Source organism: Aotus nancymaae, unplaced genomic scaffold, assembly GCF_030222135.1.
Source record: "Aotus nancymaae isolate 86718 unplaced genomic scaffold, 86718_ANA_hifiasm-v0.15.2.pri h1tg000041l, whole genome shotgun sequence".
Taxonomy (NCBI): Eukaryota; Metazoa; Chordata; class Mammalia; order Primates; family Aotidae; genus Aotus; species Aotus nancymaae.
This window is the reverse complement of record NW_026988455.1, coordinates 18,024,956-18,048,703: the sequence shown is the minus strand read 5'-3', so window position 1 is coordinate 18,048,703 and position 23,748 is coordinate 18,024,956. Positions and strand designations below refer to the sequence as shown.

The window sequence follows — 23,748 nt, the reverse complement described above, 5'->3', positions numbered from 1 at the left end:
TAGCAAAACCTTGTACCTTAGTGACTTAAATGAATATTACAGACAGTCCCCAGCTTATGACAGTTCAACTTGCAATTTTTCAATTTACAATGGTGTAAAAGTAATACCCATTCAGAAGAAACTGTAAAACAAGTACTCATACAATCAGTTTTTTACTTTCAGTACAATATTCAATAAACTATATGAGATTCAACACTTGAGTATGAAATAGGCATTGTATTCGATGATTTTGCCCAACTATAGGCTAATGTAAGTGTTCTGAGCATGTTTAAGGTAGGATAGGTTAAGCTATAATGTTCAATAGGTTAGTGTATTAAATGCGTTTTCAACTTATAATATTTTCAACTTACAATGGGTTTATGGGGACATAATCCCACTGTAAGTCAAGGAGCATCTGTATTACAAAAGAAGAGGGACTATCAATCAGATATCAGAGAATGTATCTCAAAAACTTAGGAAAATAACAGAAATTTTAACACAAAAAAGCAGAAATTACTAAAGCATACAATGAAAATTAGAAATACCTAATGTAGATGACGGGGTGATGGATGCAGCAAACCACCACGGCACGTGTATACCTATATAACAAACCTGCATGTTCTGCACATGTACTCCAGAACTTAAAGTATAATAAATATATAATAAATAAATGAAAAGAAAATGATCGATGCCAAATAATCATCCTTTGAAAGAATTTTTAAAATAAACCCCTGGCAAAATTGATAAAGAAAAAAGAGAAGAGAAAAGGCAAACAAAAAATATGTATAACCCATAATAATGATTTGCCAATAAATGTGAAAATTTAGATGAAATGTAGAAATTTATCAAAACCGACAAAAAGGAAATTTACATACCCATAAAACCATGAAAGAAACCTAAATATGTAATTACAAACCTTCTACAAAGAAAATTAGGGGCCACATAGTTTCACCAATAAATTCTACCTAATGCTTAAGAAAAATATAATACCAATCTGTAACATACCCCTTCAGGGTTTAGAAAAAGGGGAAAATATTCTCAACTCATTTCATGAGTTCAACATAACTTAAGAAAACCTGACAAGAACATTATAATACAGGAAATTTACAAGCCAAGTTCTCTTACTCATATAGAAGCAAAACTCTTAAACAAAATGTTAACACAGAGAACACAGAAATTTTAGAAAGGATATAAATATATACCAAAACTAAACTGGGTATATTCTATAAATGTAAGTTTGGTTTAACCTTTGAAATTTAAGTATTAGGTAGTTATCAGCTAGATATTTTAGGCAATACACTTAGCATTCCTAACTCCTAGATTCCTTAAAATGAGAATAGTATGACTTATTAAAGAAACTTATATTTTACATGAGGCAGTATATTATTAGGTACACTGCAAAAAGTTCACAATGTGTATTTGATCACTAGAACAACCACTAAAAATACAAAGCAAAGAAGCATAAAAAGTCAATAGAAAAATTAAAATAAAATTCTTAAAAAATACCATATCAACCCAAAAGAAGGCAGGAAAGGAGTAGAACAGAAAACAAGCTGTTCAAACTGTTCAAATCAGACTGTTGCTCAATGAACAGAAAACAAATAATAATATGTTATATCCAAATCCAAACATAACAAAAATTACATTAAATGTAAATGAACTAAATATTCCAATTAAATATCAGAGATTGTAAGAATGAATAAAAGAGCTGTCCACAAGGAACATTACATAATAATGAAATGGTCAATTCATCAAGAAGATGTAACAACCATAAAGGTTTGTAACCCTAATAACAGAGCGTCAAAATATATGAAGGTAAAACTGGCAGAGTAAAAGAAATAAACATATCTGGCTATGGTTCACGTGGTGGTTCATGCCTGTAATCCCAGCACTTCGGAAGGCCTAGGCAGATGGATCGCTTGAGGTCAGGAGTTTGAGACCAGCCTGGCCAACATGGTGAAATCCCGTTTCCATTAAAAATACAAAAATTAGCCAGGTATGATAGCACATGACTATAATCTCAGCTAGTTGGGAGGCTGAGGCCTGAGAATCACTTAAAACACAAGCCAAGATCTTCTCAAAAAAAAAAAAAGAAGAAAAATTCATACTCTTCACCCAGAAATTTGACTTTCAGGAATTCGATCCTTACAGAGAAATACTCTTCAGATTCTATCCTACAGATACTCACTATTCGTTATAGCCTAAAATATACAACAACCCAAAAAGCCCTTTTCCTGAGGTCCCTGGAGGAATGATAAAGTAAGTTACAGAACATATGATCTATAGTATGCAGTAATTTATTAATTAAGGAATGAGGACAATCCTTATGTATCAACACAAAAAGATCTCCAAGACCCATGTTTAAGTAAAAAAAAAACCAAGGAGCAAAATAACATATGGAAGTAATGGTCCTATTTTTAAATTTACACATACCTCAAAATTATAACTTGTTCAACAAAATACAAAATAGACTGGACTTCATAAAACTTTTGTGCATTAAAGAAAATAAAAAGACAACTACAGAATGGGAGAAAGTATTTGCAAATCATATATCTGATAAGGGATTAGTATCCTAAATACATAAAGAATTCTTACAACTCAATAAAGAAGACAATGAAATTTTAAAAACAGGCAAAAGACTTAAATATATATATCTCTAAAGCTATAGAAAAGGCCCGAAAAAAAAAAACCACACACACACACACACACACACACACACACACATGAAAAGGTGTTCAACATCGCTGGCTATTATAGAAATGCAAGTCAAACCTGTAATAAAATACCACTTCACATAGTAGGATGGCTATAGAGAAGAAAACAAAAAATAACAAATGTTGGCAATGATGCAGAAGCCTAGGAAACCTGGACGATTGTTGGTAGGAATGTAAAATGCTTTAGCCGTTGTGGAAAATAGTACTGCAGTTCCTTGGAAAAAAAGAAACACTGAATTACCATAAAACCCAGTAATTCCACTTCCAGGAATTACATACAAGAGAAATGTCTGTACACAAATGTTTACAGAAGCATTATTCATAATAACTAAAAGGTAGAAACCCAGAAACTAGAAAGAGGTACGAGTTGCACAACGTTCTGAATGTGTTAAATGCACTCAATTAACATTTAAATAATTTCAAATAATTAATTTAAAAATTAATCAGTTTAAATAATTAATTAATGTTGTGTGGACTTAACCTCAATTTAAAAATTGCCAGCTGGGGGCGGTGGCTCTTGCCTGTAATCCCAGCACTTTGGGAGGTTGAAGTTGGCAGATCACCTGAGGTTAGGAGCTCGAGATCAGCCCGGCCAACATGGTGAACCCTGGTCTCTACTAAAAATAAAAAAATTAGCTGGGTGTGGTGGTACAAGCCTGTAGTCCCAGCTACTCAATAGGCTGAGGCAGGACAATCGCTTAAACCTGGGAGGCAGGGGTTGCAGTGAGCTGAGATCATGCCACTGCACTCCAGCCTGGGCGACAGAGTAAGACTCTGTCTCAAAAAAAAAAAAAAAAAAAAAATTAGTGCTTGCATTTTTCTAAGAATGCATTTGTGTATTATGGTGTAATCAAAATTATTTTTATTCTAGAAAAAAGTTTAAAAGTACATATGTCAAGTCAGTGAACATCAATGACTCAATAAGCAGTAGCTATTTTTTTATTGTACTTTTAAGTTCTGGAGTATACATGCAGAACATGCAGGTTTGTTACATAGGTATACACAGGCCATGGTGGTTGGCTGCATCCAACACCCCATCACCTACATTAGGTATTTCTCCTAACACTATCCCTCCCCTAGCTCCCCATGCCCCGACAAGCCCTGATGTGTGACATTTCCTTCCCTGTGTCCATGCGTTCTCATTGTTCAACCCTCATTTATGAGTGAGAAAATGCGGTGTCTGGTTTTCTGTTCTTGTGTTGGTTTGCTCAGAATGATGGTTTCCAGCTTCATCTATGTCCCTACAAAGGACATGAACTCATCCTTTATGGCTGCATGGTATTCCATGGCATAATATGCCACAATTTCTTTATCCAGTCTATCATTGATGGGCATTTGGGTTGGTTCCAAGTCTTTGCTATTGTGAACAATGCTGCAATAAACATACATGTGCATGTGTCTTTATAATAGAAAAATTTATAATTCTTTCGGTATATGTTCAATAATGGGATTGCTGGGTCCAACCGTATTTCTAGTTCTAGATCCTTGAGGATTGCCACACTGCCTTCCACAATGGTTGAACTAATTTACACTCCCACCAAAAGTGTAAAAGCGTTCCTATTTCTCTACATCCTTTCCAGCATCTGTTGTCTCCTGACTTTTTAATGATTGCCATTCTAACTGGCATGAGATGGATTTCAATGTGGTTTTGATTTGCATTTCTTTAATGACTAGTGATGATCAGCTTTTTTTTCATGTTTGCTGGCTGCATAAATGTCTTCTTTTAAGAAGTGTCTGTTCCTATCCTTCACCCACTTTTTGATGGGATTGTTTTTTTCTTATAAATTTGTTTATAGTCTTTGTAGATGATGGATATTAGCCCTTTGTCAGATGGGTAAATGGCAAAAATTTTCTCCCATTCTGTAGGTTGCCTGTTCACTCTGATGATGTTTCTTTTGCTGTGCAGAAGCTCTTTAGTTTAATTAGATCCTGTTGCCGCTGCTTTTGGTGTTTCAGTCATGAAGTCTTTGCCCATGCTTATGTCCTGAATGGTATTGCCTAGGTTTTCTTCTGGGGTTTTTATGGTTTTAGGTTTTACAATTAAATCTTTAATCCATCTTGAGTTAATTTTTGTATAAGGTGTAAGGAAGGGATCCAGTTTCAGCTTTCTGAATATGGCTAGCCAGTTTTTCCAACACTGTTTATTGAATAGGAAACACTTTCCCCATTGCTTGTTTTTGTCAGGTTTGCCAAAGATCAGATGGTTGTAGGTGTGTGGCATTATTTCTGAGGCCTCTGTTCTGTTCCACTGATCTATGTATCTGTTTTGGTACCAGCGCCTTACTGTTTTGATTACCATAGCCTTGTAGTATAGTTTGAAGTCAGATAGCATGATGCCTCCAGTGTTTTGTTTTTTGTTTTCTTCTTAGAATTGTCTTGGCTATGCGGGCTCTTTTTTGGTTCCATATGAAATTTAAGGTGTTTTTTTCCAATTCTGTGAAGAAAGTCAATGATAGCTTGATGGGGATAGTGTTGAATCTATAGATTACTTTGGGCCATATGGCTATTTTCATGATATTGTTTATTCCTAACCATGAGCATGGAATGTTTTTCCATTTGTTTGTGTCCTCTCGTATTTCCTTGAGAGGTGGTTTGTAGTTCTCCTTAAAGAGGTCCTTCCCATTCCTTGTTAAGTTGTATTCCTAGGTATTTAATTCTCTCTGTAGCTATTATGAATGGAAGATGATGGGGTCTACTGAATATACAATCATGCTATCTGCAAATAGAGACAATTTTACTTCCTCTTTACCTATTTGAATACCCTTTATTTCTTTCTCTTGCCTGATTGCCCTGGCCAGAATTTCTAATACTATGTTGAGTAAGTGTGGTGAGAGAGGGCATCCTTGTCTAGTGCCAGTTTTCAAACAGAATGCTTCCAGTTTTTGTCCATTCAGTGTTCTATCGGCTGTGGGTCTGTCATAAATAGCTCTTATTATTTTGAGATACATTCCATCAATACCTAGTTTATTGAGTTTTTAGCATGAAGGACTGTTGAATTTTTTTTGATGGCATTCTCTGTATCTATTGAGATAATCGTGGTTTTTGTCTTTGGTTCTGTTTATGTGATGAATTACATTTATAGATTTGTGTATGTTGAACCAGGCTTGCATCCCAGGGATGAAGCCAACTTGATTGTGATGGATAAGCTTCCAGATGTGCTGTTGGATTCGGTCTGCCAGTATTTTATTGAGGATTTTCGCATCAATATTCATCATGGATATTGGCCTGAAATTTTCTTTTTTAGCTGTCTCTCTGCCAGGTTTTGGTATCAGGAAGATGTTGGCCTCATAAAATGAGTTAGGGAGGATTCCCTCTTTTTCTACCATCTGGAATAGTTTCAGAAGGAATGGTACCAACTCCTCTTTGTACCTCTGGTAGAATTCGGCTGTGAAGCCATCTGGTCCTGGACTTTTTTGGTTGGTAGGCTCTTAATTGCTGCCTCAATTTCACACCTTGTTATTGGTCTATTCAGGGATTTGACTGGTAGGCTCTTAATTGCTGCCTCAATTTCACACCTTGTTATTGGTCTATTCAGGGATTTGACTTCTTCCTGGTTTAGTCTTGGGAGGGTGTAAGTGTCCAGGAATTTATCCATTTCTTCTAGATTTTCTGTTTTACTTGTGTAGAGGTGTTTATAGTATTCTCTGACGGTAGTTTGTATTTCCATGGGATCAGTGGTGATATGGCCTTTATCATTTTTTATTGTATCTATTTGATTCTTCTCTCTTTTCTTCTTTATTAGTCTGGCTAGCAGTCTATTTTGTTGATCTTTTCAAAAAACCAGCTCCTGGATTCACTGATTTTTTGAAGGGTTTTTTTGTATCTCTATCACCTTCAGTTCTGCTCTGATCTTAGTTATTTCTTGTGTTCTGCTCGCTTTTTTTTTGTTCTTGCTTCTCTAGTTCTTTTAATTGTGGCGTTGGGGTGTTAATTTTAGATCTTTCCTGCTTTCTCTGTTGGGCATTTAGTGCTATGAATTTCCCTCTACACATTGCTTTAAATGTGTCCCAGAGATTCTGGTATGTTGTATCTGCATTCTAACTGGTTTCAAAGAACATCTTTATTTCTGCCTTCATTTTGTTATTTATCCAGTAGTCATTTAGGAGCAGGTTGTTCAGTTTCCATGTAGTTGTGCAATTTTGAGTTTCTTAATCTTGAGTTCTAATTTGATAGCACTGTGGTCTGAGAGACTGTTTGTTATGATTTTCATTCTTTTGCATTTGCTGAGGAGTGTTTTACTTCTAATTATGTGGCCAATTTTAGAATAGGTGTGATGTGGTACTGAGAACAATGTATATTCTGTTGATTTGGAGTGGAGAGTTCTACAGATGTCTATTAGGTGCGCTTGGTACAGAGCTAAGTTCAACTCCTGAATATCACTGTTAATTTTCTGTTTTGAATACTGACAGTGGGGTGTTAAAGTCTCCCACTATTACTGTGTGGGAGTCTAAGTCTCTGTAGGTCTCTAAGAACTTGCTTTATGAATCTGGGTGCTCCTGCATTGGGTGCATATATATTTAGGCTAGTTAGCTCTTCTTGTTGCATTCACTCCTTTACCATTATGGAATGCCCTTTTCCCTTTTAATCTTTGATGGTTTAAAGTCTATTTTATCAGAGACTAGGATTGCAACCCCTACTTTTTTTTTCCTTTCCACTTGCTTGGTAAATATTCCTCCATCCATTTATTTTGAACCTATATGTGCCTTTGCATGTGAGATGGGTCTCCTGAATACAGCACACAGATGGGTCTTGACTCTTTATCCAATTTGTCAATCTGTGTCTTTTAATTGAGGCATTTAGCCCATTTACGTTTAAGGTTAATATTGTTATGTATTAATTTGATCCTGCCATTATGATGCTAGCTAGTTATTTTGTCCATTAGTTGAAGAGGTTTTTTTCCTAGTGTCAATGGTCTTTACAATCTAGTATATTTTTGCAGTGGCTGGTACCGGTTGTTCCTTTCCATGTTTAGTCCCTCCTTCAGGAGCTCTTGTAGGGCAGGCCTGGTGGTGACAAAATGTCTCAGCATTTGCTTGTCTGTAAAGGATTTTATTTTTCTTTTGCTTATGAAGCTTAGTTTGGCTGGATATGATATTCCGGGTTGAAAATTCTTTTCAGCAGTAGCTGTTTTTAATCCCAGTACTTTGGGAGGCAGAGGTGGGGGTGGGCAAGCTCAGGAGTTTAAGTCCAGCCTGGGCAGCATGGTGAAACCCCACATCTACAAAAAATACAAGCCAGGCGTGGTGGTGCACATCTGTAGTCCCAGCTACTGGGGAGGCTGAGGTCAGAGGATCACTTGAGCCAGGAGGTCAAGCCTGCAGTAAGCCAAGATTACACCACTGCATTCCAGCCTGGACAAAAGAGCGAGCCATTGTCTCAAAAAACAACATATTAGCTATTTTTCTGGTATCATTCCTTAAGGTAAGAAGGCTTTGTTCCTTGCATATGATCTTGTACATAATAAACAAAGTAACTTTTGTAAATTATGTTGTCTAAAATATTATAAAATGATAAATAGAATGGTCAAAACTTGTCCTAAGTTTTAAAATATTCTAACAATGTTGGCATGTCAATTTGCAGGACTTATGGCAAAGACTTTGGTGTTTGACAAGCCATACTAGCTATGTGACACTGGGTAATTTACATAACCTTTCCATGTAAATCTTTCCTGCTTTCTCTGTTGGGCATTTAGTGCTATGAATTTCCCTCTACACACTTTTGTATATTGACATCTTTTGTATATTGACACATTAATGCTAGCATTACCATAATACCTATTAATATATTTTAATTAATATAATTAATATATAGCTAAGACTTTGTTAGTGGTTTTAGCTAGCTTCAATATTTTCAGTATCTTCACCAATTTCAATATTTTCACCAATTAAATAGAGGCGAGAATACCTAATTAACGTAAATGTTTAATGGAAAATGTTTATCATAAAGCCTGGTAAATATAGATAATACAAGTTATAACCAGAGAACCATACTATTACCCAATTCAACTTAAAATTCACTAATGCATTCAATAAAAATATATTTATTACCTACTAAATACTAAGATGCTGGAATAGTCTAGATGAAAGGCTATTTCTATCATTCAGTAGTGTGAAATCAAACTGATTTGGGGCGACAGGGAAGAGGTAGTTAGGAGATGTGCTGGAGGAGCATGGTACAGAAAAAAAGAGACAGATAACCAGAAATAAACAGTTACTGAAGAATCCAGTGAGATATTAATGTGAGCAAACTGGCTGATGTACAGTATAAATTAAAGGAAAGAGAAAGGATAATCCACAAATGACTGAATTTAAGCACTGGACAATTTAAATATTTTTAACATCACCTAAGTAAGAGATCTTTGATGTATGTTCACAATTTTCATTTTATAAATATTTTTAAATTTACATTTTGTATTCAAAAATATATGATCTAAGATTAGAATCTACTGAATTCCTTGATGGTGCAAATATGCATAACATTTTGGGTTCTGACTACCTCTTGGAATGTAACTTAACACTGATCACAGAAAGTTTATAATTAAAAGTACAGATAATTGGCATATTGACTGGAAAGGGGCATAAAAAAACTTTTTAGGATAAGGCAATTGTCCTATATTTTGATTAGCACATTAGTTACACAGATATACACGTTTGCCAAAGCTCCTTAAACAGTATACTTGAGATCTGTGCATTTTACTGTTATAAGTGTACCTTAATTAAAGGATTAAAGATACACAGATGTGCACACACACAAACACATATATTGATAGATATACTCTTTTCAATTTCAGGCAACTGGTCCTCAGAGGCTACTAAAAGTCAAAAGAAATACCTATTAGATATCATAACAATTTAAGTGAGGTAACATAAGATCTATTCCACTGATTTGTTCTTAACTCACCTACGGACTGTTTCATTATAGAAAAATTATATTCCTAATTGTGTAAATCCGTAATTCAATTTGTTCATCTACCCAAGATGATATACAATCTTAATTCTAACTTCATTTGTCAAAATCTCTAAAACAAAGATATGTGAAATGTATCTTTTATTTATTTAAGAATCTCAGAGATTTGGAAGATGTTTATAGGTGGTGGCTAAATCTGTAAACTCTAATTATAGATTAGCTTTACTTAATTCACTACATCCACTAATGATTTTTAAAATTTTTTGTATCTCATTTAAATAATCTACACTACCTCTAACACTACTCATTCAACCACCCACCCCCAAAAATTAATGTGAAATAATAATAAACTTCAGTTGATAATACACACTAGTAACTGGAGAAGCTAGCTAAAACCACTAACAAACTCTTAGCTATATATTAATTAAAATATACTAATAGGTATTACTGTAATGCTAGCATTAATGTGTCAATATACAAAAGATAGATAGGGAAGGGAGAACATGAAGAAGAGCATAGGTGGATTTTATGGACCAGGACTATAAATGGCACTCATCACTTCTACCCTTATTTCTGTTGGTGGAACCCGATCACAAGCCCACTGACATAAAAGGAGATCTGGGAAACGTAGTCTTTGTCAGTCAGCCCAAACTCTGAGAAAGCAAAGGAAATCCGTATTTTGGGTGGAGATCTAGCCATCTTATCACACTATAGTGGTCCAGTAGAGTTCTATCAAAATGTTAATTCACAGAAGACCAATGATAAATTTACAATGAAGGTTTACAAAACTTACCTCCAAAGGAAAAAACCAGAACATGTTTTATTGTGGAATAGTTCTAAAAGTTCTAAAATTGCTTACAGATGCAAAGAACAAAAACAAATATTTAAATCAGTCACCTCTAGACTAGTGAAAGGCCAAAAATTGCATTTCGGAAATGAAATACCACTCTGGGAAAGCTTTCTGTTTTTACATGCATTCCTTTCTAAACTCTGTCAGGCCAACAGTTTTATAGGCCATCTTTCCTCACACAGTCAGCTCATGACATATAGAGTAAATCTGAGGCTGGGAAAAAGGGCAGCAAACCTTCCCTTAGACCAGAACAGAAGAAGACATAGCAAAATTGTCTATTTTTTATAGGACAAAAAGAGAAAAATGTCTACTTACTTTTCGACTCCCTGGGAGATAAAAAGTACAGAGAGAGTGGCTTAGAAGCACACTTCCAAAAGTATGATGATTTTTGCTTGCTTTAAAAAAAACCACACACACAAAGTGCTGTTTTGAAATGGGGTCTAGCTCACTTATCTTTTACAGAGTTCTATCCTAAAATCAAAACTACATGCCAAAACAAGAAACATAATTTTATCTTTGAAATAATAGTATATTTTGGTTTCTGCTTTAAAGGGCTTAGGGATCTGGGATCTGGAGGTTAATTAACCTTCACATTGGATATTACAGCATTTTCTCCATGAATGAAAATAAAGACAATATTATTCTTCTCTTTATTACTATATTCCTGAGTGAATTACATGACTTGAGATCCAAAGAACCTTCATATTTTAGTGTAGCTTTGAATCTACTGAAGATCATATTATCCAAAAAAAAGGTACTAAAAATAACCTAAGAAAGCTTGAACTATCAGCAATCCCATCATTTCTTTCAAGACCAAGGTTTACTAAATTTATCTTTTTAATACAACAGCCTTTAGTAATGACATTTTCAATAATGTAATATCTAATAATACAGAAACAAAAATTCAAAAAATGTCTTTATGCTTTGCAAAATTCTCTCTCTGCTACTCAAAAAGTACTAACATCTTTTTCACAGAGCAGATGAGAAAATAAATACGGTAAGACATATTACTGCATCTGCTTAATAGTAGTCCTTAAGACTTTGGTGTCTGTGAAAGCTAATTACCACATTACGATTAAAATCTAAATTATTTTGATTCAACGAGTTTGAATCCTTCTCTTTCATGATAAACCTTTCAAATACTATATTAGAGGCATGCCTTCAGTAAAAAATTAAATTAAAACTCAATTCAAAACTCAAAGTTTGGTAGATTTCCAAAAGCAAAGTACAAAAACACCAACTTTCCTGTGGAGTCTTTTCTTTGACACCCTCAGGCAGGCTTGTTTCTCCCCTCCAACCCACTTATCAAACTAGATGATGGCTCTTGGCTACATTTCTTTTTATTACCCTTTTGTGAACTCTGTAAGGTTAGGTGTATTAGTCAGGGTTCTCTAGAGAGACAGAACTAATGGAACAGATATATATATAAAGGGGAGTTTATTAATTCACACGATCACAAAGTGCCACAATAGGCCATCTGCAGGCTGAAGAGCAAGGAGAACCAGTTCAAGTCCCAAAACTGAAGAACTTGGGAGTCCAATGTTCAAGGGCAGGAAGCATCCAGCATGGGAGATAGATGTAGGCTGGGAGGCTAGGCCAGTCTCTCTTTTCACATTTTTCTGCCTGCTTACATTCTAGCCACACTGGCAGCTGATAAGATTGTGCCCACCAGATTAAGTATGGGTCTGCCTTTCCCAGCCCACTGACTCAAACGTTAATCTCTTTTGGCATCACCCTCACAGACACACCCAGGATCAATACTTTGTATCCTTCAATCCAATCAAGTCGACACTAGTATTAACCATCAGAGTAGGTATCATATGCATTTATATTAAGCTCTTCAGTACCAATCACAGTCCCTGGCCCAGAGTGGGTACTTATTAAATGTCAACCAACTGAATAAATGGTTAAAAGTTGAGTAAAAGGCTTTTAATTAACTGCATTATTGAGTCAAAAGATGAAGGCAGCAAATGATAGAAGGGAAAAAAATAAGAGTTCTAGAATAGAAATGAAAATGATTACTTCTGTGCCTGACCCTAGACTGGGAAGTCATTTAGTACCCCTGTGCCTGTTTTATTAAGTTAAAAAGTTGAACAAAATTTTCTCTAATATCATTTCCATTTCTACATTTTTTTTAAACAATGAAATGGTCATCATCCTATGTATAAGTATTCACATAGAAGCCAGGCACAGTAGCTTCTGCCTGTAATCCCAGAACTTTAAAAGGTCAAAGTGGGCGGATCATTTGAGCTCCGGAGTTCAAGACCAGCCTGGGCAACATGGCAAAATCCCATCTCTACCAAAAATACAAAATAATTAGCTGGGTGTGGTGATGAGTGACTATGGTCTCAGCTACTTGGGAGGCTAAGTGGAAGGATGGCTTGAGCCTGGCTACTGCCCTCCAAGCTGGATGACAGAGTGAGACCCCATCTCAAAAAAAAACAAAAAAAGAAAAAAAAGGATTCATATAGACTAAATATCTCTTAACCAATGTTCACTGAACTCACCAGATTAATTCAAGTTTTCTATCCCCTCTAAAAAACATACCGTCTGAGCAAAGGCTCTCAAACTGGGCCTCGGAATTACCTGGAACATTTGTTAAAACACAGATTGCTGTCCTCTCCTACTGCCCCAGAGTTACTAATTCATTATCTCTGCAGTGAGACCCAGTAATTTACAATTCTAACAAGTTCCCAGATGACATGAATGCTGCTGACCCAAAGATCCACTTTAGAGAATAATCACTCCATGGTAAGCACCCACTCACCTCTTTTCCTATCACTGACTTGTCTGATCACCAAAAGTCAGGTTCCCAAACCTGTATACTCCAGCTGAAACTGTTAATTGTCTTTACACTAGATAATTATTATGTAAATGTACAGAAGGGATTCATTTTCAAATTACCTGTTGCATTTAGCTGTGAGAATTCTGTGATATATTGGGAAACAGTCATAAAAATCTTGGATATTGTACTCAAATTTCCTCCCAAGCATCTTTTTCAGTCCCACTAAAAGTAAAAATAGTAGGTGATGAACTGCATGGTGTTGAACATATCATGGGCACAAACGGACATGAGGAAATCTGGGAGTGATCGGTATGTTCGTCATCTTGGTTGTGATGATCTTTTCTTGAATGTGTGTGTGTGTAAGATAAAATATATTAATGTCTGCTACTTTAAAATGCAACAAAAGACAGATGGATATGATAAACCACGTATAATGAAATATTAACAGAATCTAAGTGGTGAGAACATGGCTTTTCATTGTACAATTCTTTTAACTCTTCTATATTTTAGAAAAATTTCAGAAGATGTTTGGGAATAATTAGTTTATAATCTTTGACAAAAAATATCTGCTTATAAGATAGTAGCTATTATGTGACACCATTTTTCGCTTATGTATGTTTGTGTGTGAATTTACAGAAGTATATGTGTGTATGAGGGCATATAATTATGTATGTTGCATATTCAACTGTGCCCTCTTAACCAGATCTGTCCTTCCAATTCACTTAAAAAATACTCAAGTATTTCCTATCCCCAAACAATACAAAACAAACAAAAAAGAAACTCCCTCAAATTCTCATCTCTCTCTTCAGCTACTACTAGGTCACTTTTATTCCCTTTCAAACCCACATTTCTTAAAGAGGTAAATATACTTTCTGTGTCCATGTCTTCAACTACTCCATTATGGTTTGTGCCTGAAAGCTCCAGCAAAATGGTTGTTGCTCAGCATACCAATGATTTCTATATCACTAAAACAAATGGACATTTTTCAATCCTCATCCCCCATAGAATGTAAATATTAAATTCACCTACTTTTAAATTTGAAATTAGGGAAGTAAACTTAGCTTAAAAGAAGAGTTCAATTTCATATCATGGCCAAATTAGAATATAAAAAGGGGGAACTTAAGGGATGAAATCAGGAAAAAGAGAAAAAAAGAAGATAAAACAACTATGGCTCAAACAGTAAATGTCAGTGGTCTGTTTTTATTATCAATTAATTTTACTATATTTTGAAATTCTAGTTAACACATTCATCATTCACATTTCTTCAACTGGCTTAGTCATCATATCTAGAGAAGCTCTATCTATCTATAGAAGATCTATCTTAAATATTTTACTATGAACTGTAAAATAAAGTACATTTCTTTGTAACATGGGCTTCAGAGATGAAAGCCTTCAAATTTGAGAATAAAATGTGCACAAGAATTTGATTTGAATTATATTTAAGTTGCAGGGTAATGGTTCCCAAACAGTTCACTTTTGTAGCAACCTCATGTCTCTTATTTTGAAGTTGAACATCAAAGAATTGTGGTAAGAAACATTCTACCATAGGCAAAAACAGTAAAAGTGTATGTGAAAATAGTTATAGCAGGGCTTTAATTAATTAATTAATTTTCCTCTAGTACTCATTTGTAATCTTGGTCACAGATGGTACGACTGAAATACTAGGGTTTCGGTCTAAGACCTGCTACTCACCATACAGAAAGTCAATCACTGAGACAATAAGTATTGCCAAGGAAAAGGGCTTTAATCTGGCACTGTAGCCAAGGATCAGTCTCAAATTCATCTCCCTGACTTGACTAAAATTAGGAGTTTATACAGCAGGGAAGAAATGTAACAATATATGGGAAAACAGGAACATGAGAGGGCTAAGGAAGTAATCTGATGAATGAGGCCTGGTGTCTCACTGTCTGGACTCTATGGTTTGGTGAGTTTCATTCTTTGATACTTTTTAAGAGGCCTGGGGGTCCTTTCCTGAGGAAGGAACTCAGATAAACAGAAGTTTCAAGCTTTAGGACCAGAAGGGGTCAATTTCTATGTTTATCCAAAAACAAACAAAAAACAAAACTGTCTATGGGACCACTGGGTCAGTTTCAATGGCAGTTTCTTTAAGGCTACTTTCTATATTCTTGCTATCTATCCTCCATTTGCACACCGGCCATGCTAAATAATTGTTTGTGGAATACAGGAAGAAAGCAAATTCACTTATTCCACAACCAATTATTTAGCATGTCCAATGTGCAGATCTAAAAACTATCTGCACTGCCTAAGCTTGAAGGAACATAGTGTGTGGTTAATGGTAATATTATTATTGAAAGACTTTATGTTAGCCTAGCTTTTCACACCAGACCTTTACACACAGTAGCATTATTTGGCTATTTTTTTCTTTTCTTTTTCCTCATTCCATCATTGGTGGCTGAAATTTGACTATTTATAAATATGAAATTAGTTTTTCACTTACCTTTGAGTTCCAATAACTAATGGAGGTAATATGAAGAAGAAAATGGCTTAAACTCAATTATAAGAAAGGAAGCAGAATAACAACTTAATTACAAACAAGACACACACATCTGAAAATCTAAATTTTTTAGTATAAAATCTAGATTCAAAACTCTTTTTGGATCACAAACCTCTTTGAAAATCTAAGGAAAGCTAAAGATCCTCTAGTAGGCAGATTCTGACAGGCTCCCAATAATACCTACTTCTTAGTATACCCACTCTTGTTTAATCTCCTTCCCTTGAGTTCTGGCTGGACCTAGCAACTTGCTTCTAATGAAGAGAATATGACAAAAGTAAGAGGATGTCTCTTCTGTTATTACGTCACCAAAGACCATGACTTCCATTTCACTAGTGCAGCCTCTTGACCTCTTACTTGCTCTCCCTGATGAAGCAAGCTAACTTGTGTGAGATGCCCCATGAAGAGGCCCTGTGGCAAGAAAGCAAAGGAGGCCTCCAGCCAACAGCTCACAAGAAACGGAGGCAAAGAACCCACAAGGAACTGAATCCTGCCAACAACCAAGTGGGCTAGGAAATGAATCTTCCCCAGTCAACTTGAGATGACTGCAGCCTTGCAAGAGGTAAAGCTATAACCCAGCTAGGCTGCAGCTGGATTCCTGACCCGCAGAAACTGTCAGACAATACATGACTATTGTTTTAAGCTGCTAAATGTTGGCATAATTTGTTATACAGAAACAGATACAACAGATCCCCTCTTTAGAAAAGTACATAAGTGCACAGATTCTAGTACTCATTTTAGGGAATTTGGAAGTCTCTCTGAAGTTCACAAACAGAACTCCTAGTGACCCAGGGATTCAGATTATGAAACTTCTAACATGATAAACTTCAAACAATATGCACAAAAGGCCTGTAGGAAATCAATTTAACCATGCTATGCAGTGTACCAAACATTAGAATACTTTCCTTCCATAAAGTATTAAGACAGTTAAATGACTTCAAATATATTGCATCTTAGTACCAGCCTTTCCAAAGGTAAAAATCAAACCAAGCTGTATAAAACATTATTTTTAAATAAATAGGTACTAAAGTACTGATGATAAAATAACTGAGTCATTGTCTTCAACTTTGAGGACTTCACTATCTAGTTGGTGAGACAAACACAAACATACACACAAACACACAAAATAGCTATCATAACAATTAGTACAAATAGAGATGTACATATAGTATCCTCTCATGTACATAGTAAAGTGACTTTACTGAATTTTAATTGTAATGTAATTAAAATAAATACCTGCACTGTTTTTCCAAGCCCCATGTCATCACCAAGAATGCATCCTCTTCCATGGATGTAGTGTCCATAAAGAAACTGGGCTCCTTCTCTTTGGTAGTCTCTCAAATACCTATTGATGGTGTAAGGAATAGAGTCTCCATCATCAGATAATTTAAAAGCAATAGAAGACGATGGAAATTTTCGGTTTGGAAAATAAGGTTTTTCCAAATCTTCATCATCAAATATAAGATTCCTGGGGCAATCTTTAACGAATTTTACTTCTTGTAGCTGTTTAAGAGGTATTTTCCTTTCTTGAAAATCTGAATATAAGATGACTGCAAATGATTTGCCATCTTCGTCCACTGTGATAGATTTTATGCTTGCTTCACAAAGTTTTCCATTATCTGGAGAAGGGGCAAGACATCTTTCTCCTGGATGCCATATGTCTGCAATAATAAAAGAGAAAATAAAGTTTCCAAAGCTAGTTTATAAAGTAACACCTCATTTATCCACAGTCATGAGAAAAAATATATACCTCACATAAATCCCTTTTTCAAAAAACCTGCAACAAGATAAATTATAACATATATGTTTTTCTAAAATATATTTTCAGATATTCTCCTACAATAAACAGAATAAAGGGTACATAATTTATTTCTAGTGGTTCTTACCCTGGCTGTGTGTTGTCATCTCCCCTGGAGTTTAAAAATACACATTCTTAGACACCACCTCTGGTGATCCTTATTCAGTGGATATGCATCATGGGCATCTGGTTTTATTGTTTTGTTTGGTTGTTACTGTTGAATTCAAAAGATAATTTTGATGCATAGCCAGGGTTGAGAACTACTGACTCAAATATTCTTGCTGTCATTAACACACACACACACACACACACACACACACACACACACACACATTTCATGATATGGTAGAGTAATCGTGAATAGGACTTGGTAATGAGTAAAGTAAAAGCCTCTGGACAGCAATACTTTGTGGTTCATCTGTCTGCTCTTTATATTTATTCCATCACCTTTCTCTAGAAACAGCTGTTTCTTTTCACTGTCAATATTGCTGCTTCTAAACCTTTAACCACTGCTTGTATACAGCTAACCATAGGAACCTCCAATTCAACTACAGTGATGTCACAGCTTTTCCTCTTCTGAGTTTTGAGTAATAATTTTTAGAGATTAATTCTAAGATCTCTTTCTGCTAAGATCCTATTATTCTTTAAGGAGCATGACCTATCTCCTGAACTTATTATGTGTTTAACTGTACAGCTATCTATTTTATTTTCTCAGAAAATATAGCACTATGCATGAAGAGGGAGTCTATTGAGTATACTACTGGCACAATTAGAAAGTATCAAATAAAGAAAACTAAGTAAAAACAATTTTCCAAATGGAATTTCTTATGGCAAGAATCCAAAAATAATTCTATGGCTACAAATATAAGAACACCACAAATTATTTTTCTTACACATTTCTCACTGAGATCAGATGACCACTGGCAGTTTCCTAGGGTCTTCCTGATGACCTCGAGTTAGATTTTTATAACATTCATGATTACCATATGACATGTTTATACTATCTTAAGCAAGAATAGCTCACTATATGCCTCATCCATCAGTTGTTCCTCAAAAGTAAAGCCACTAACTTTGATGAGGTTATTTTACCATAACAATAATGAGTACACAGGGAAAAACCTTCTCTCCCACTCTAATCTCTGGAACCAAACTGTTTGACAACTGTTAGACCATTCTAAAAGAGTGTTTTGATGTGAAACTAAAGCCTTGATCCACTGCACAAGTAAAACAGTAGGTCAATGGGCCCTATTTTCACAACAGTAGTATTTGTACTTTAAAACCTAAAGAAACCTTTATAGCAATTCTTATTACTTCTGTTTCACATTATTTGTTTCTACCCAGCAAATGCTGTATTGCTTTATAAGACTTATTTTTTTTATCTATTATTCAACATATGTGATTTAAGCACAAATTTTATTACACCACACAATGGGTATAAAATGAGGAAAACCAATATAAAAAATGTTGGTAATAGTCTTCCTCCATCTCATTAATTGGCATCATTATCTAACCAACTTTTCAAGGTAGAAAACCATTAGTCAGCCCTTACTCCTCATGTAATATTACTCCTTACATCCAATCCATCAGAATGTCCTGGTTCTGCTTCAAAAATAAATCACTTTCCTCCATGCCGCCATCTCTCTAAAGCAAAGGCTGGCAAGCATTTTCTGTAGAGTCAGTTATTAGCTATTTGTTACTTTAGATTTTGTAAGCCATACATTCTCTTGCCCTTGTAATGCAAAAGCAACCAGACAATACACGAACAAATGGGCACAGCTGTGTTCCAATAAAACTTTACTTACAAAAAGAATTGTCAGACCAGATTTAGCCTACAGGCAGTAGTTCGCTGACCTCTGCCTTAAAGCATGCCACCACCAACCTTCCCTAAATTATTCCTAACTAGTCAGTCTCTCTGTTCCCAGTCCACCTATTTAGAGTAGGGTACCCCATTATTCTCTCTCTCATAATTTTATTGCCTCTGTAGCACTCATCATAACATTTAATTATCATGTCCACTTGTTTTTGTCTTTTTCTTCCACCAGAGAGTAATTTCTATTCCAAGAAAGTCTGTACTGTCATAAATTTTATCCCCAGAATCAACACAGAGCCACACAGCAGACATTCAATAAACATGTGATGAATGTATTCCACACTGTTTTTTTTAAGACAAGAGTCTGTCGCCCAGGCTGGAGTGCAGTGGCACAATCATAGCTTACTCCTGAGCTCAGCAATCCTCCCGTCTCAGCCTCCTGAGTAGCTGAGACTACAGGCGTGCACCACCATGCCTGGCTAAATTTTTTATTTTTAGTAGACACAGGTCTCGCTTATGTTGCCCAGGCTGGCCTCAAACTATCCTCCCGCCTCAGCTTCCCAAAGTATTGGGATTACAGGTGTGAGCCACTGCACCTGGCCTATTACAAGTTATTGATCTCACATTTCCTTGATATTTTGCGAGAGAGAAAACTAAAAAGTACACAGACATATACATAACTGTAAAAAGTGCATTGGAAGAGAAGAGTGCTATGAGAAGGGAGTATTGAGAAATGTTAATTTAAAAGGGAAGAGAGTCTAAGAACTGTATCTCAGGTAAGTATAGCATGTGCAAAAAAAAAAAAAAAAAAGCCTTAAGAGAATCACACAACTTATTGGAATATCTTTGGTTTCTGAGTCTGGATAATTTCTAGAATGAAATAAATTCAGTTAAGTTTGAGTTAGGAATGCAATCTCTCAGTATCCAAACTCCAGAACAATTGCTTAAGTTGGGAGAGGATTTCCTGTTGGATTTAACAGGGAAATGGGGTTAAGTCTCCTATAATTTGATGACTCCAAATCATTTGTTTTGGTTTAAACTAAATACCAATTCAACTCATTCTGGTGATAGGATCTCGCTCTCCCTCTCACTCCAATGGCCTCCTTGCTATTCCTCAAGCATGTTCCTTCCCCTGGAGCTTTCTGCTCCTTCCACCAATACAATTTCCCTATATACCAGACAGATTAGATTTAACAGAAGGAATGAGTGTCCCAGTCACCATAATATCCACTCGCAGCTTCATTTATTTATTTTTACCTGCCAGGCTCCTATAGGTATTTATATGTGTGGTCCCTGAATTACAGTATCATCAATTCCTAGACCTCAGAATTCAGGCTTGTTACTTGCCCTTTCTGAGCTTTAGCTCTGAGTTCCTCATCTATTTAATGAGATCGGTATCTTCCTCAAAGTAAAGCAAGTAAACATCAGAATATTGCTGGACTCAGAAAAACATCACTCCATACCTGGTAGCTTTTGTTATACAGCACTATTATTAATGGAAGCCATTCATTTGGGTGCCAGAAGGCATCCCAGATGACTTGTGGCAGATAACCACACCTTCTTTAAAACCCCTCTTGGTGACCCATTTAAGGCATAATGTCCTGACTTAATACGCAATAAAACTCAACAAAATATCTCAACCTTCATTTATTATGTACTTACAACAAACTTCTGCCATTCACTAACAACTGGGACTTACAAGAATGAAAATATTTATCGTTTACTGAGTGCTTAATATGGCCAGACGCAGGGTCACAAAACTGCTTTGCCTATTCCCCACGTCATTTAATAATCACAAGAACCTAGCAGTGAACCCAATTTTACAGATGAGGAACCTGCCCAAAGTCGCTCAGCAAGTAACTGTCAGAGTCAACACCAGATCCCAGAGGCTGACTCCCGAGTTTAGGTTCTCGACACCGAATCGCAGACTTGGTCCCAGTCCTGGAGGGATTCACAGTCTGCAGCTGTCACTGAAGAGGAGCTACAGGGCAAAACCTCAACACGAAGGGCACCGGCAAGAATTGGTCCAACGCGACGCAGCACACAAGCGTCTAGGAAGGGGCGAGCGCGCAGCTGGTACCTTTGCCGGCGGTTTCCGCGCGGGGCTGTGGCGCCGAGGGATCCATCCGGCCAGGGGGAGGGGCCGAGCCCGGCTGCACGTAACACCCGGAAGACGGCGGAGGCCTGCGAGGTGCCCGGCCGGCGGGCCAATGGCGGCCAAAGCCACTTCCGGCCGCCCTCCGAGCATCGCTCTCCAGCAACCCAAAGCCAGTCGATGGGGGGAGGGGGATCCCAGCAAAGGTAGCGACTGTGGGGACCCAAGGAGAAGAGGAGGGCGACGTCCGGAGCGGCGGCAGAGCCAGGGAACGCTGTGTGAGGTTGGAAAGGCGGCGTTCACCTAGTCCTTTCGGGCTCCGCCGCCGCCGATGGAGGACAAGAGGCGGGCACGGCAGCCCCAAACTTCCTTCTCAGGCTCTGGTTTCCCTCTCCTTACCCCTGCAACATCCAACCCGGTCTTGGAAAATCCCGCGAGAACGGGCTCCCGAATTGTGATTGGGTTCTCGCGAGAAAGAAATCTTCCTTTCCGTGGGCGGAGCAATCTTCCCTACGTCTCTCCCCTAGGAGGCCTGTAGCAGGAAGGTCCGCGGGAATTACTAGTGTCGCGAGGTTTCAGGTCGCTGTATTGGCCGGGCGTTGAGCAACGCTGGAAAGAATTGCGGAGCTTGGGAGTGCTGTGGCTGTAAAGGGCAGCCGAGGCGGTGGAGCCCTGGCTGAGGGCGTCCCCGCGGTTGCGGCTTCTGACCTCTGTGCAGCTTGGTTCTTCCGTGGTGGTGCCGCACCCCAGGAACTTCAGGAGCTGCCCCCGGGCCATCGCGCGTTTTCTTGGATCCTACACTTTACAGTGTATCATAAATACTTTAAATTCAAAGCCAACAACATTTGCTGCAAATAAACGTAAAAATACTGTTAAAGTGTAAAGTGTTTTCCTCTGTACCATCTGACGTTTCCAGCGGTTCGTTGAACGCGGGAGAGCGCTAAACTATCCGCACTGCGCCTGGGAGCATCTTCAGGGCAGCGCCGCCCACCTGCGAGGTGAAGGACGCGGCCTCTTGACACTCCCAGGCAGCACAGATGGACGGATCCGTAAGTGGCTCCCGTACATGTTAAAATGCTTTTGTATACTACGTATATCATGGATTTAGTGAAATACCTGGCGGGGCCTGTATGCCTTCTCTATTGCCACAATAACCAATGACCACAAACTCTGTGGCTTGAAGCAGCACAATGTATCATCTTACAGACAACACATTTATTATCTCGCAGTTCTGTAGGTCGGAAGTACTACCTGGGTGTCACTCGGGCTGCATTCCTTTCCGGAGACTCCACGGGACAATCTTTTCCTTGCCCTTGCCAGCTTCTGTCAACTTTCCTTGGCTTTGGTCCCTTCCTACATCTTCAAAGCCAGTGATGTGCCATCTCTCTGACCCTTCCATCCTCAAGTCTACCGCTGATTGCAGGTGAGAAAGATTCTGAGGGCTCGCCTGAGTAATCCAGGATCATCTTCCCATTTCCAGGTCTCTGCCCTTAATCACATTAGCAGAATCCTTTTGCCATGTAAACTAATATATTCAGGAGTTCCGAGATTAGGAGATAAACATCTTTGGGGGATCATTATTTTGCCTATTTTAAGAAAACAATATGGCTGCTTGTTCTGCAAATAGATGTCAATTCTTTGGCAGATACTAAAAATTAGTAGTATGCTTTTTTTTATAAAATGCTTTATAATATCACTTGTTTGCTTACCAGCAGGTAATAACTTTAAGCCAAAGTGAAACATCCAACTCAGCCAGGCTATCTGTGAGATGTTGGCCAGATCACTTTTCTGTATTTTATTGTCCTCACCTATCACCATAACAGTGAGCCTAATATAGTCAACTACCTAAAAAGGGTAACAGTAAAAAAAGAAGATAATTAAGTAAAACTCCTAAAACAGTGGCTGGTCATAGTATGGCATATATGTGTTGCTATTGCTATTATTATCAATGGAATGTATCCACTTGAAAGTTGCATTCTACATGGCCATTATGTCAGTTTAATATTTTGGCTAATAGGACGGGCGCAGTGGCTCTCGCCTGTAATCTCAGCACTTGGGAGGCCGAGGCAGGCGGATCATGAGCTCAGGGGATAGAGACCATCCTGGCCAACACGGTGAAACCCCGTCTCTACTAAAAATACAAAAATTTGCTGAACGTGGTGGCATGCACCTGTAGTCCCAGCTACTCAGGAGGCTGAGGTAGGAGAATCGCTTCAATGCTGGAGGCGGAGGTTGCACTGAGCTGAGACTGCACCTCTGCACTCCAGCCTGGTGACAGAGCAAGACTCCGTCTCAAAAA

General features: G+C 37.3%; 1 protein-coding gene across 5 annotated transcripts in view; it reads right to left on the bottom strand.

The window, feature by feature from the left end:
- The window catches only part of ERCC6L2 (ERCC excision repair 6 like 2), a 169,386-nt gene that overhangs the window by 120,673 nt on the left and 24,965 nt on the right, over nt 1-23,748 (bottom strand). For 3 of the 5 annotated variants that reach the window (XM_012461936.3, XM_021677106.2, XM_064361534.1), the window contains exons 1-2: nt 21,435-21,504; nt 16,983-17,407 (exon numbers count right to left, since the gene is read on the bottom strand). In XM_012461936.3, the coding sequence (XP_012317359.2) occupies nt 16,983-17,407; nt 21,435-21,480 (471 nt within the window). In that variant the 5' untranslated portion in view covers nt 21,481-21,504. Of the gene's footprint in view, nt 1-16,982; nt 17,408-21,434; nt 21,505-21,848; nt 21,867-23,748 lie in introns of those variants that run through there. The other 2 variants (XM_012461937.2, XM_064361532.1) reach the window with 2 other exon arrangements.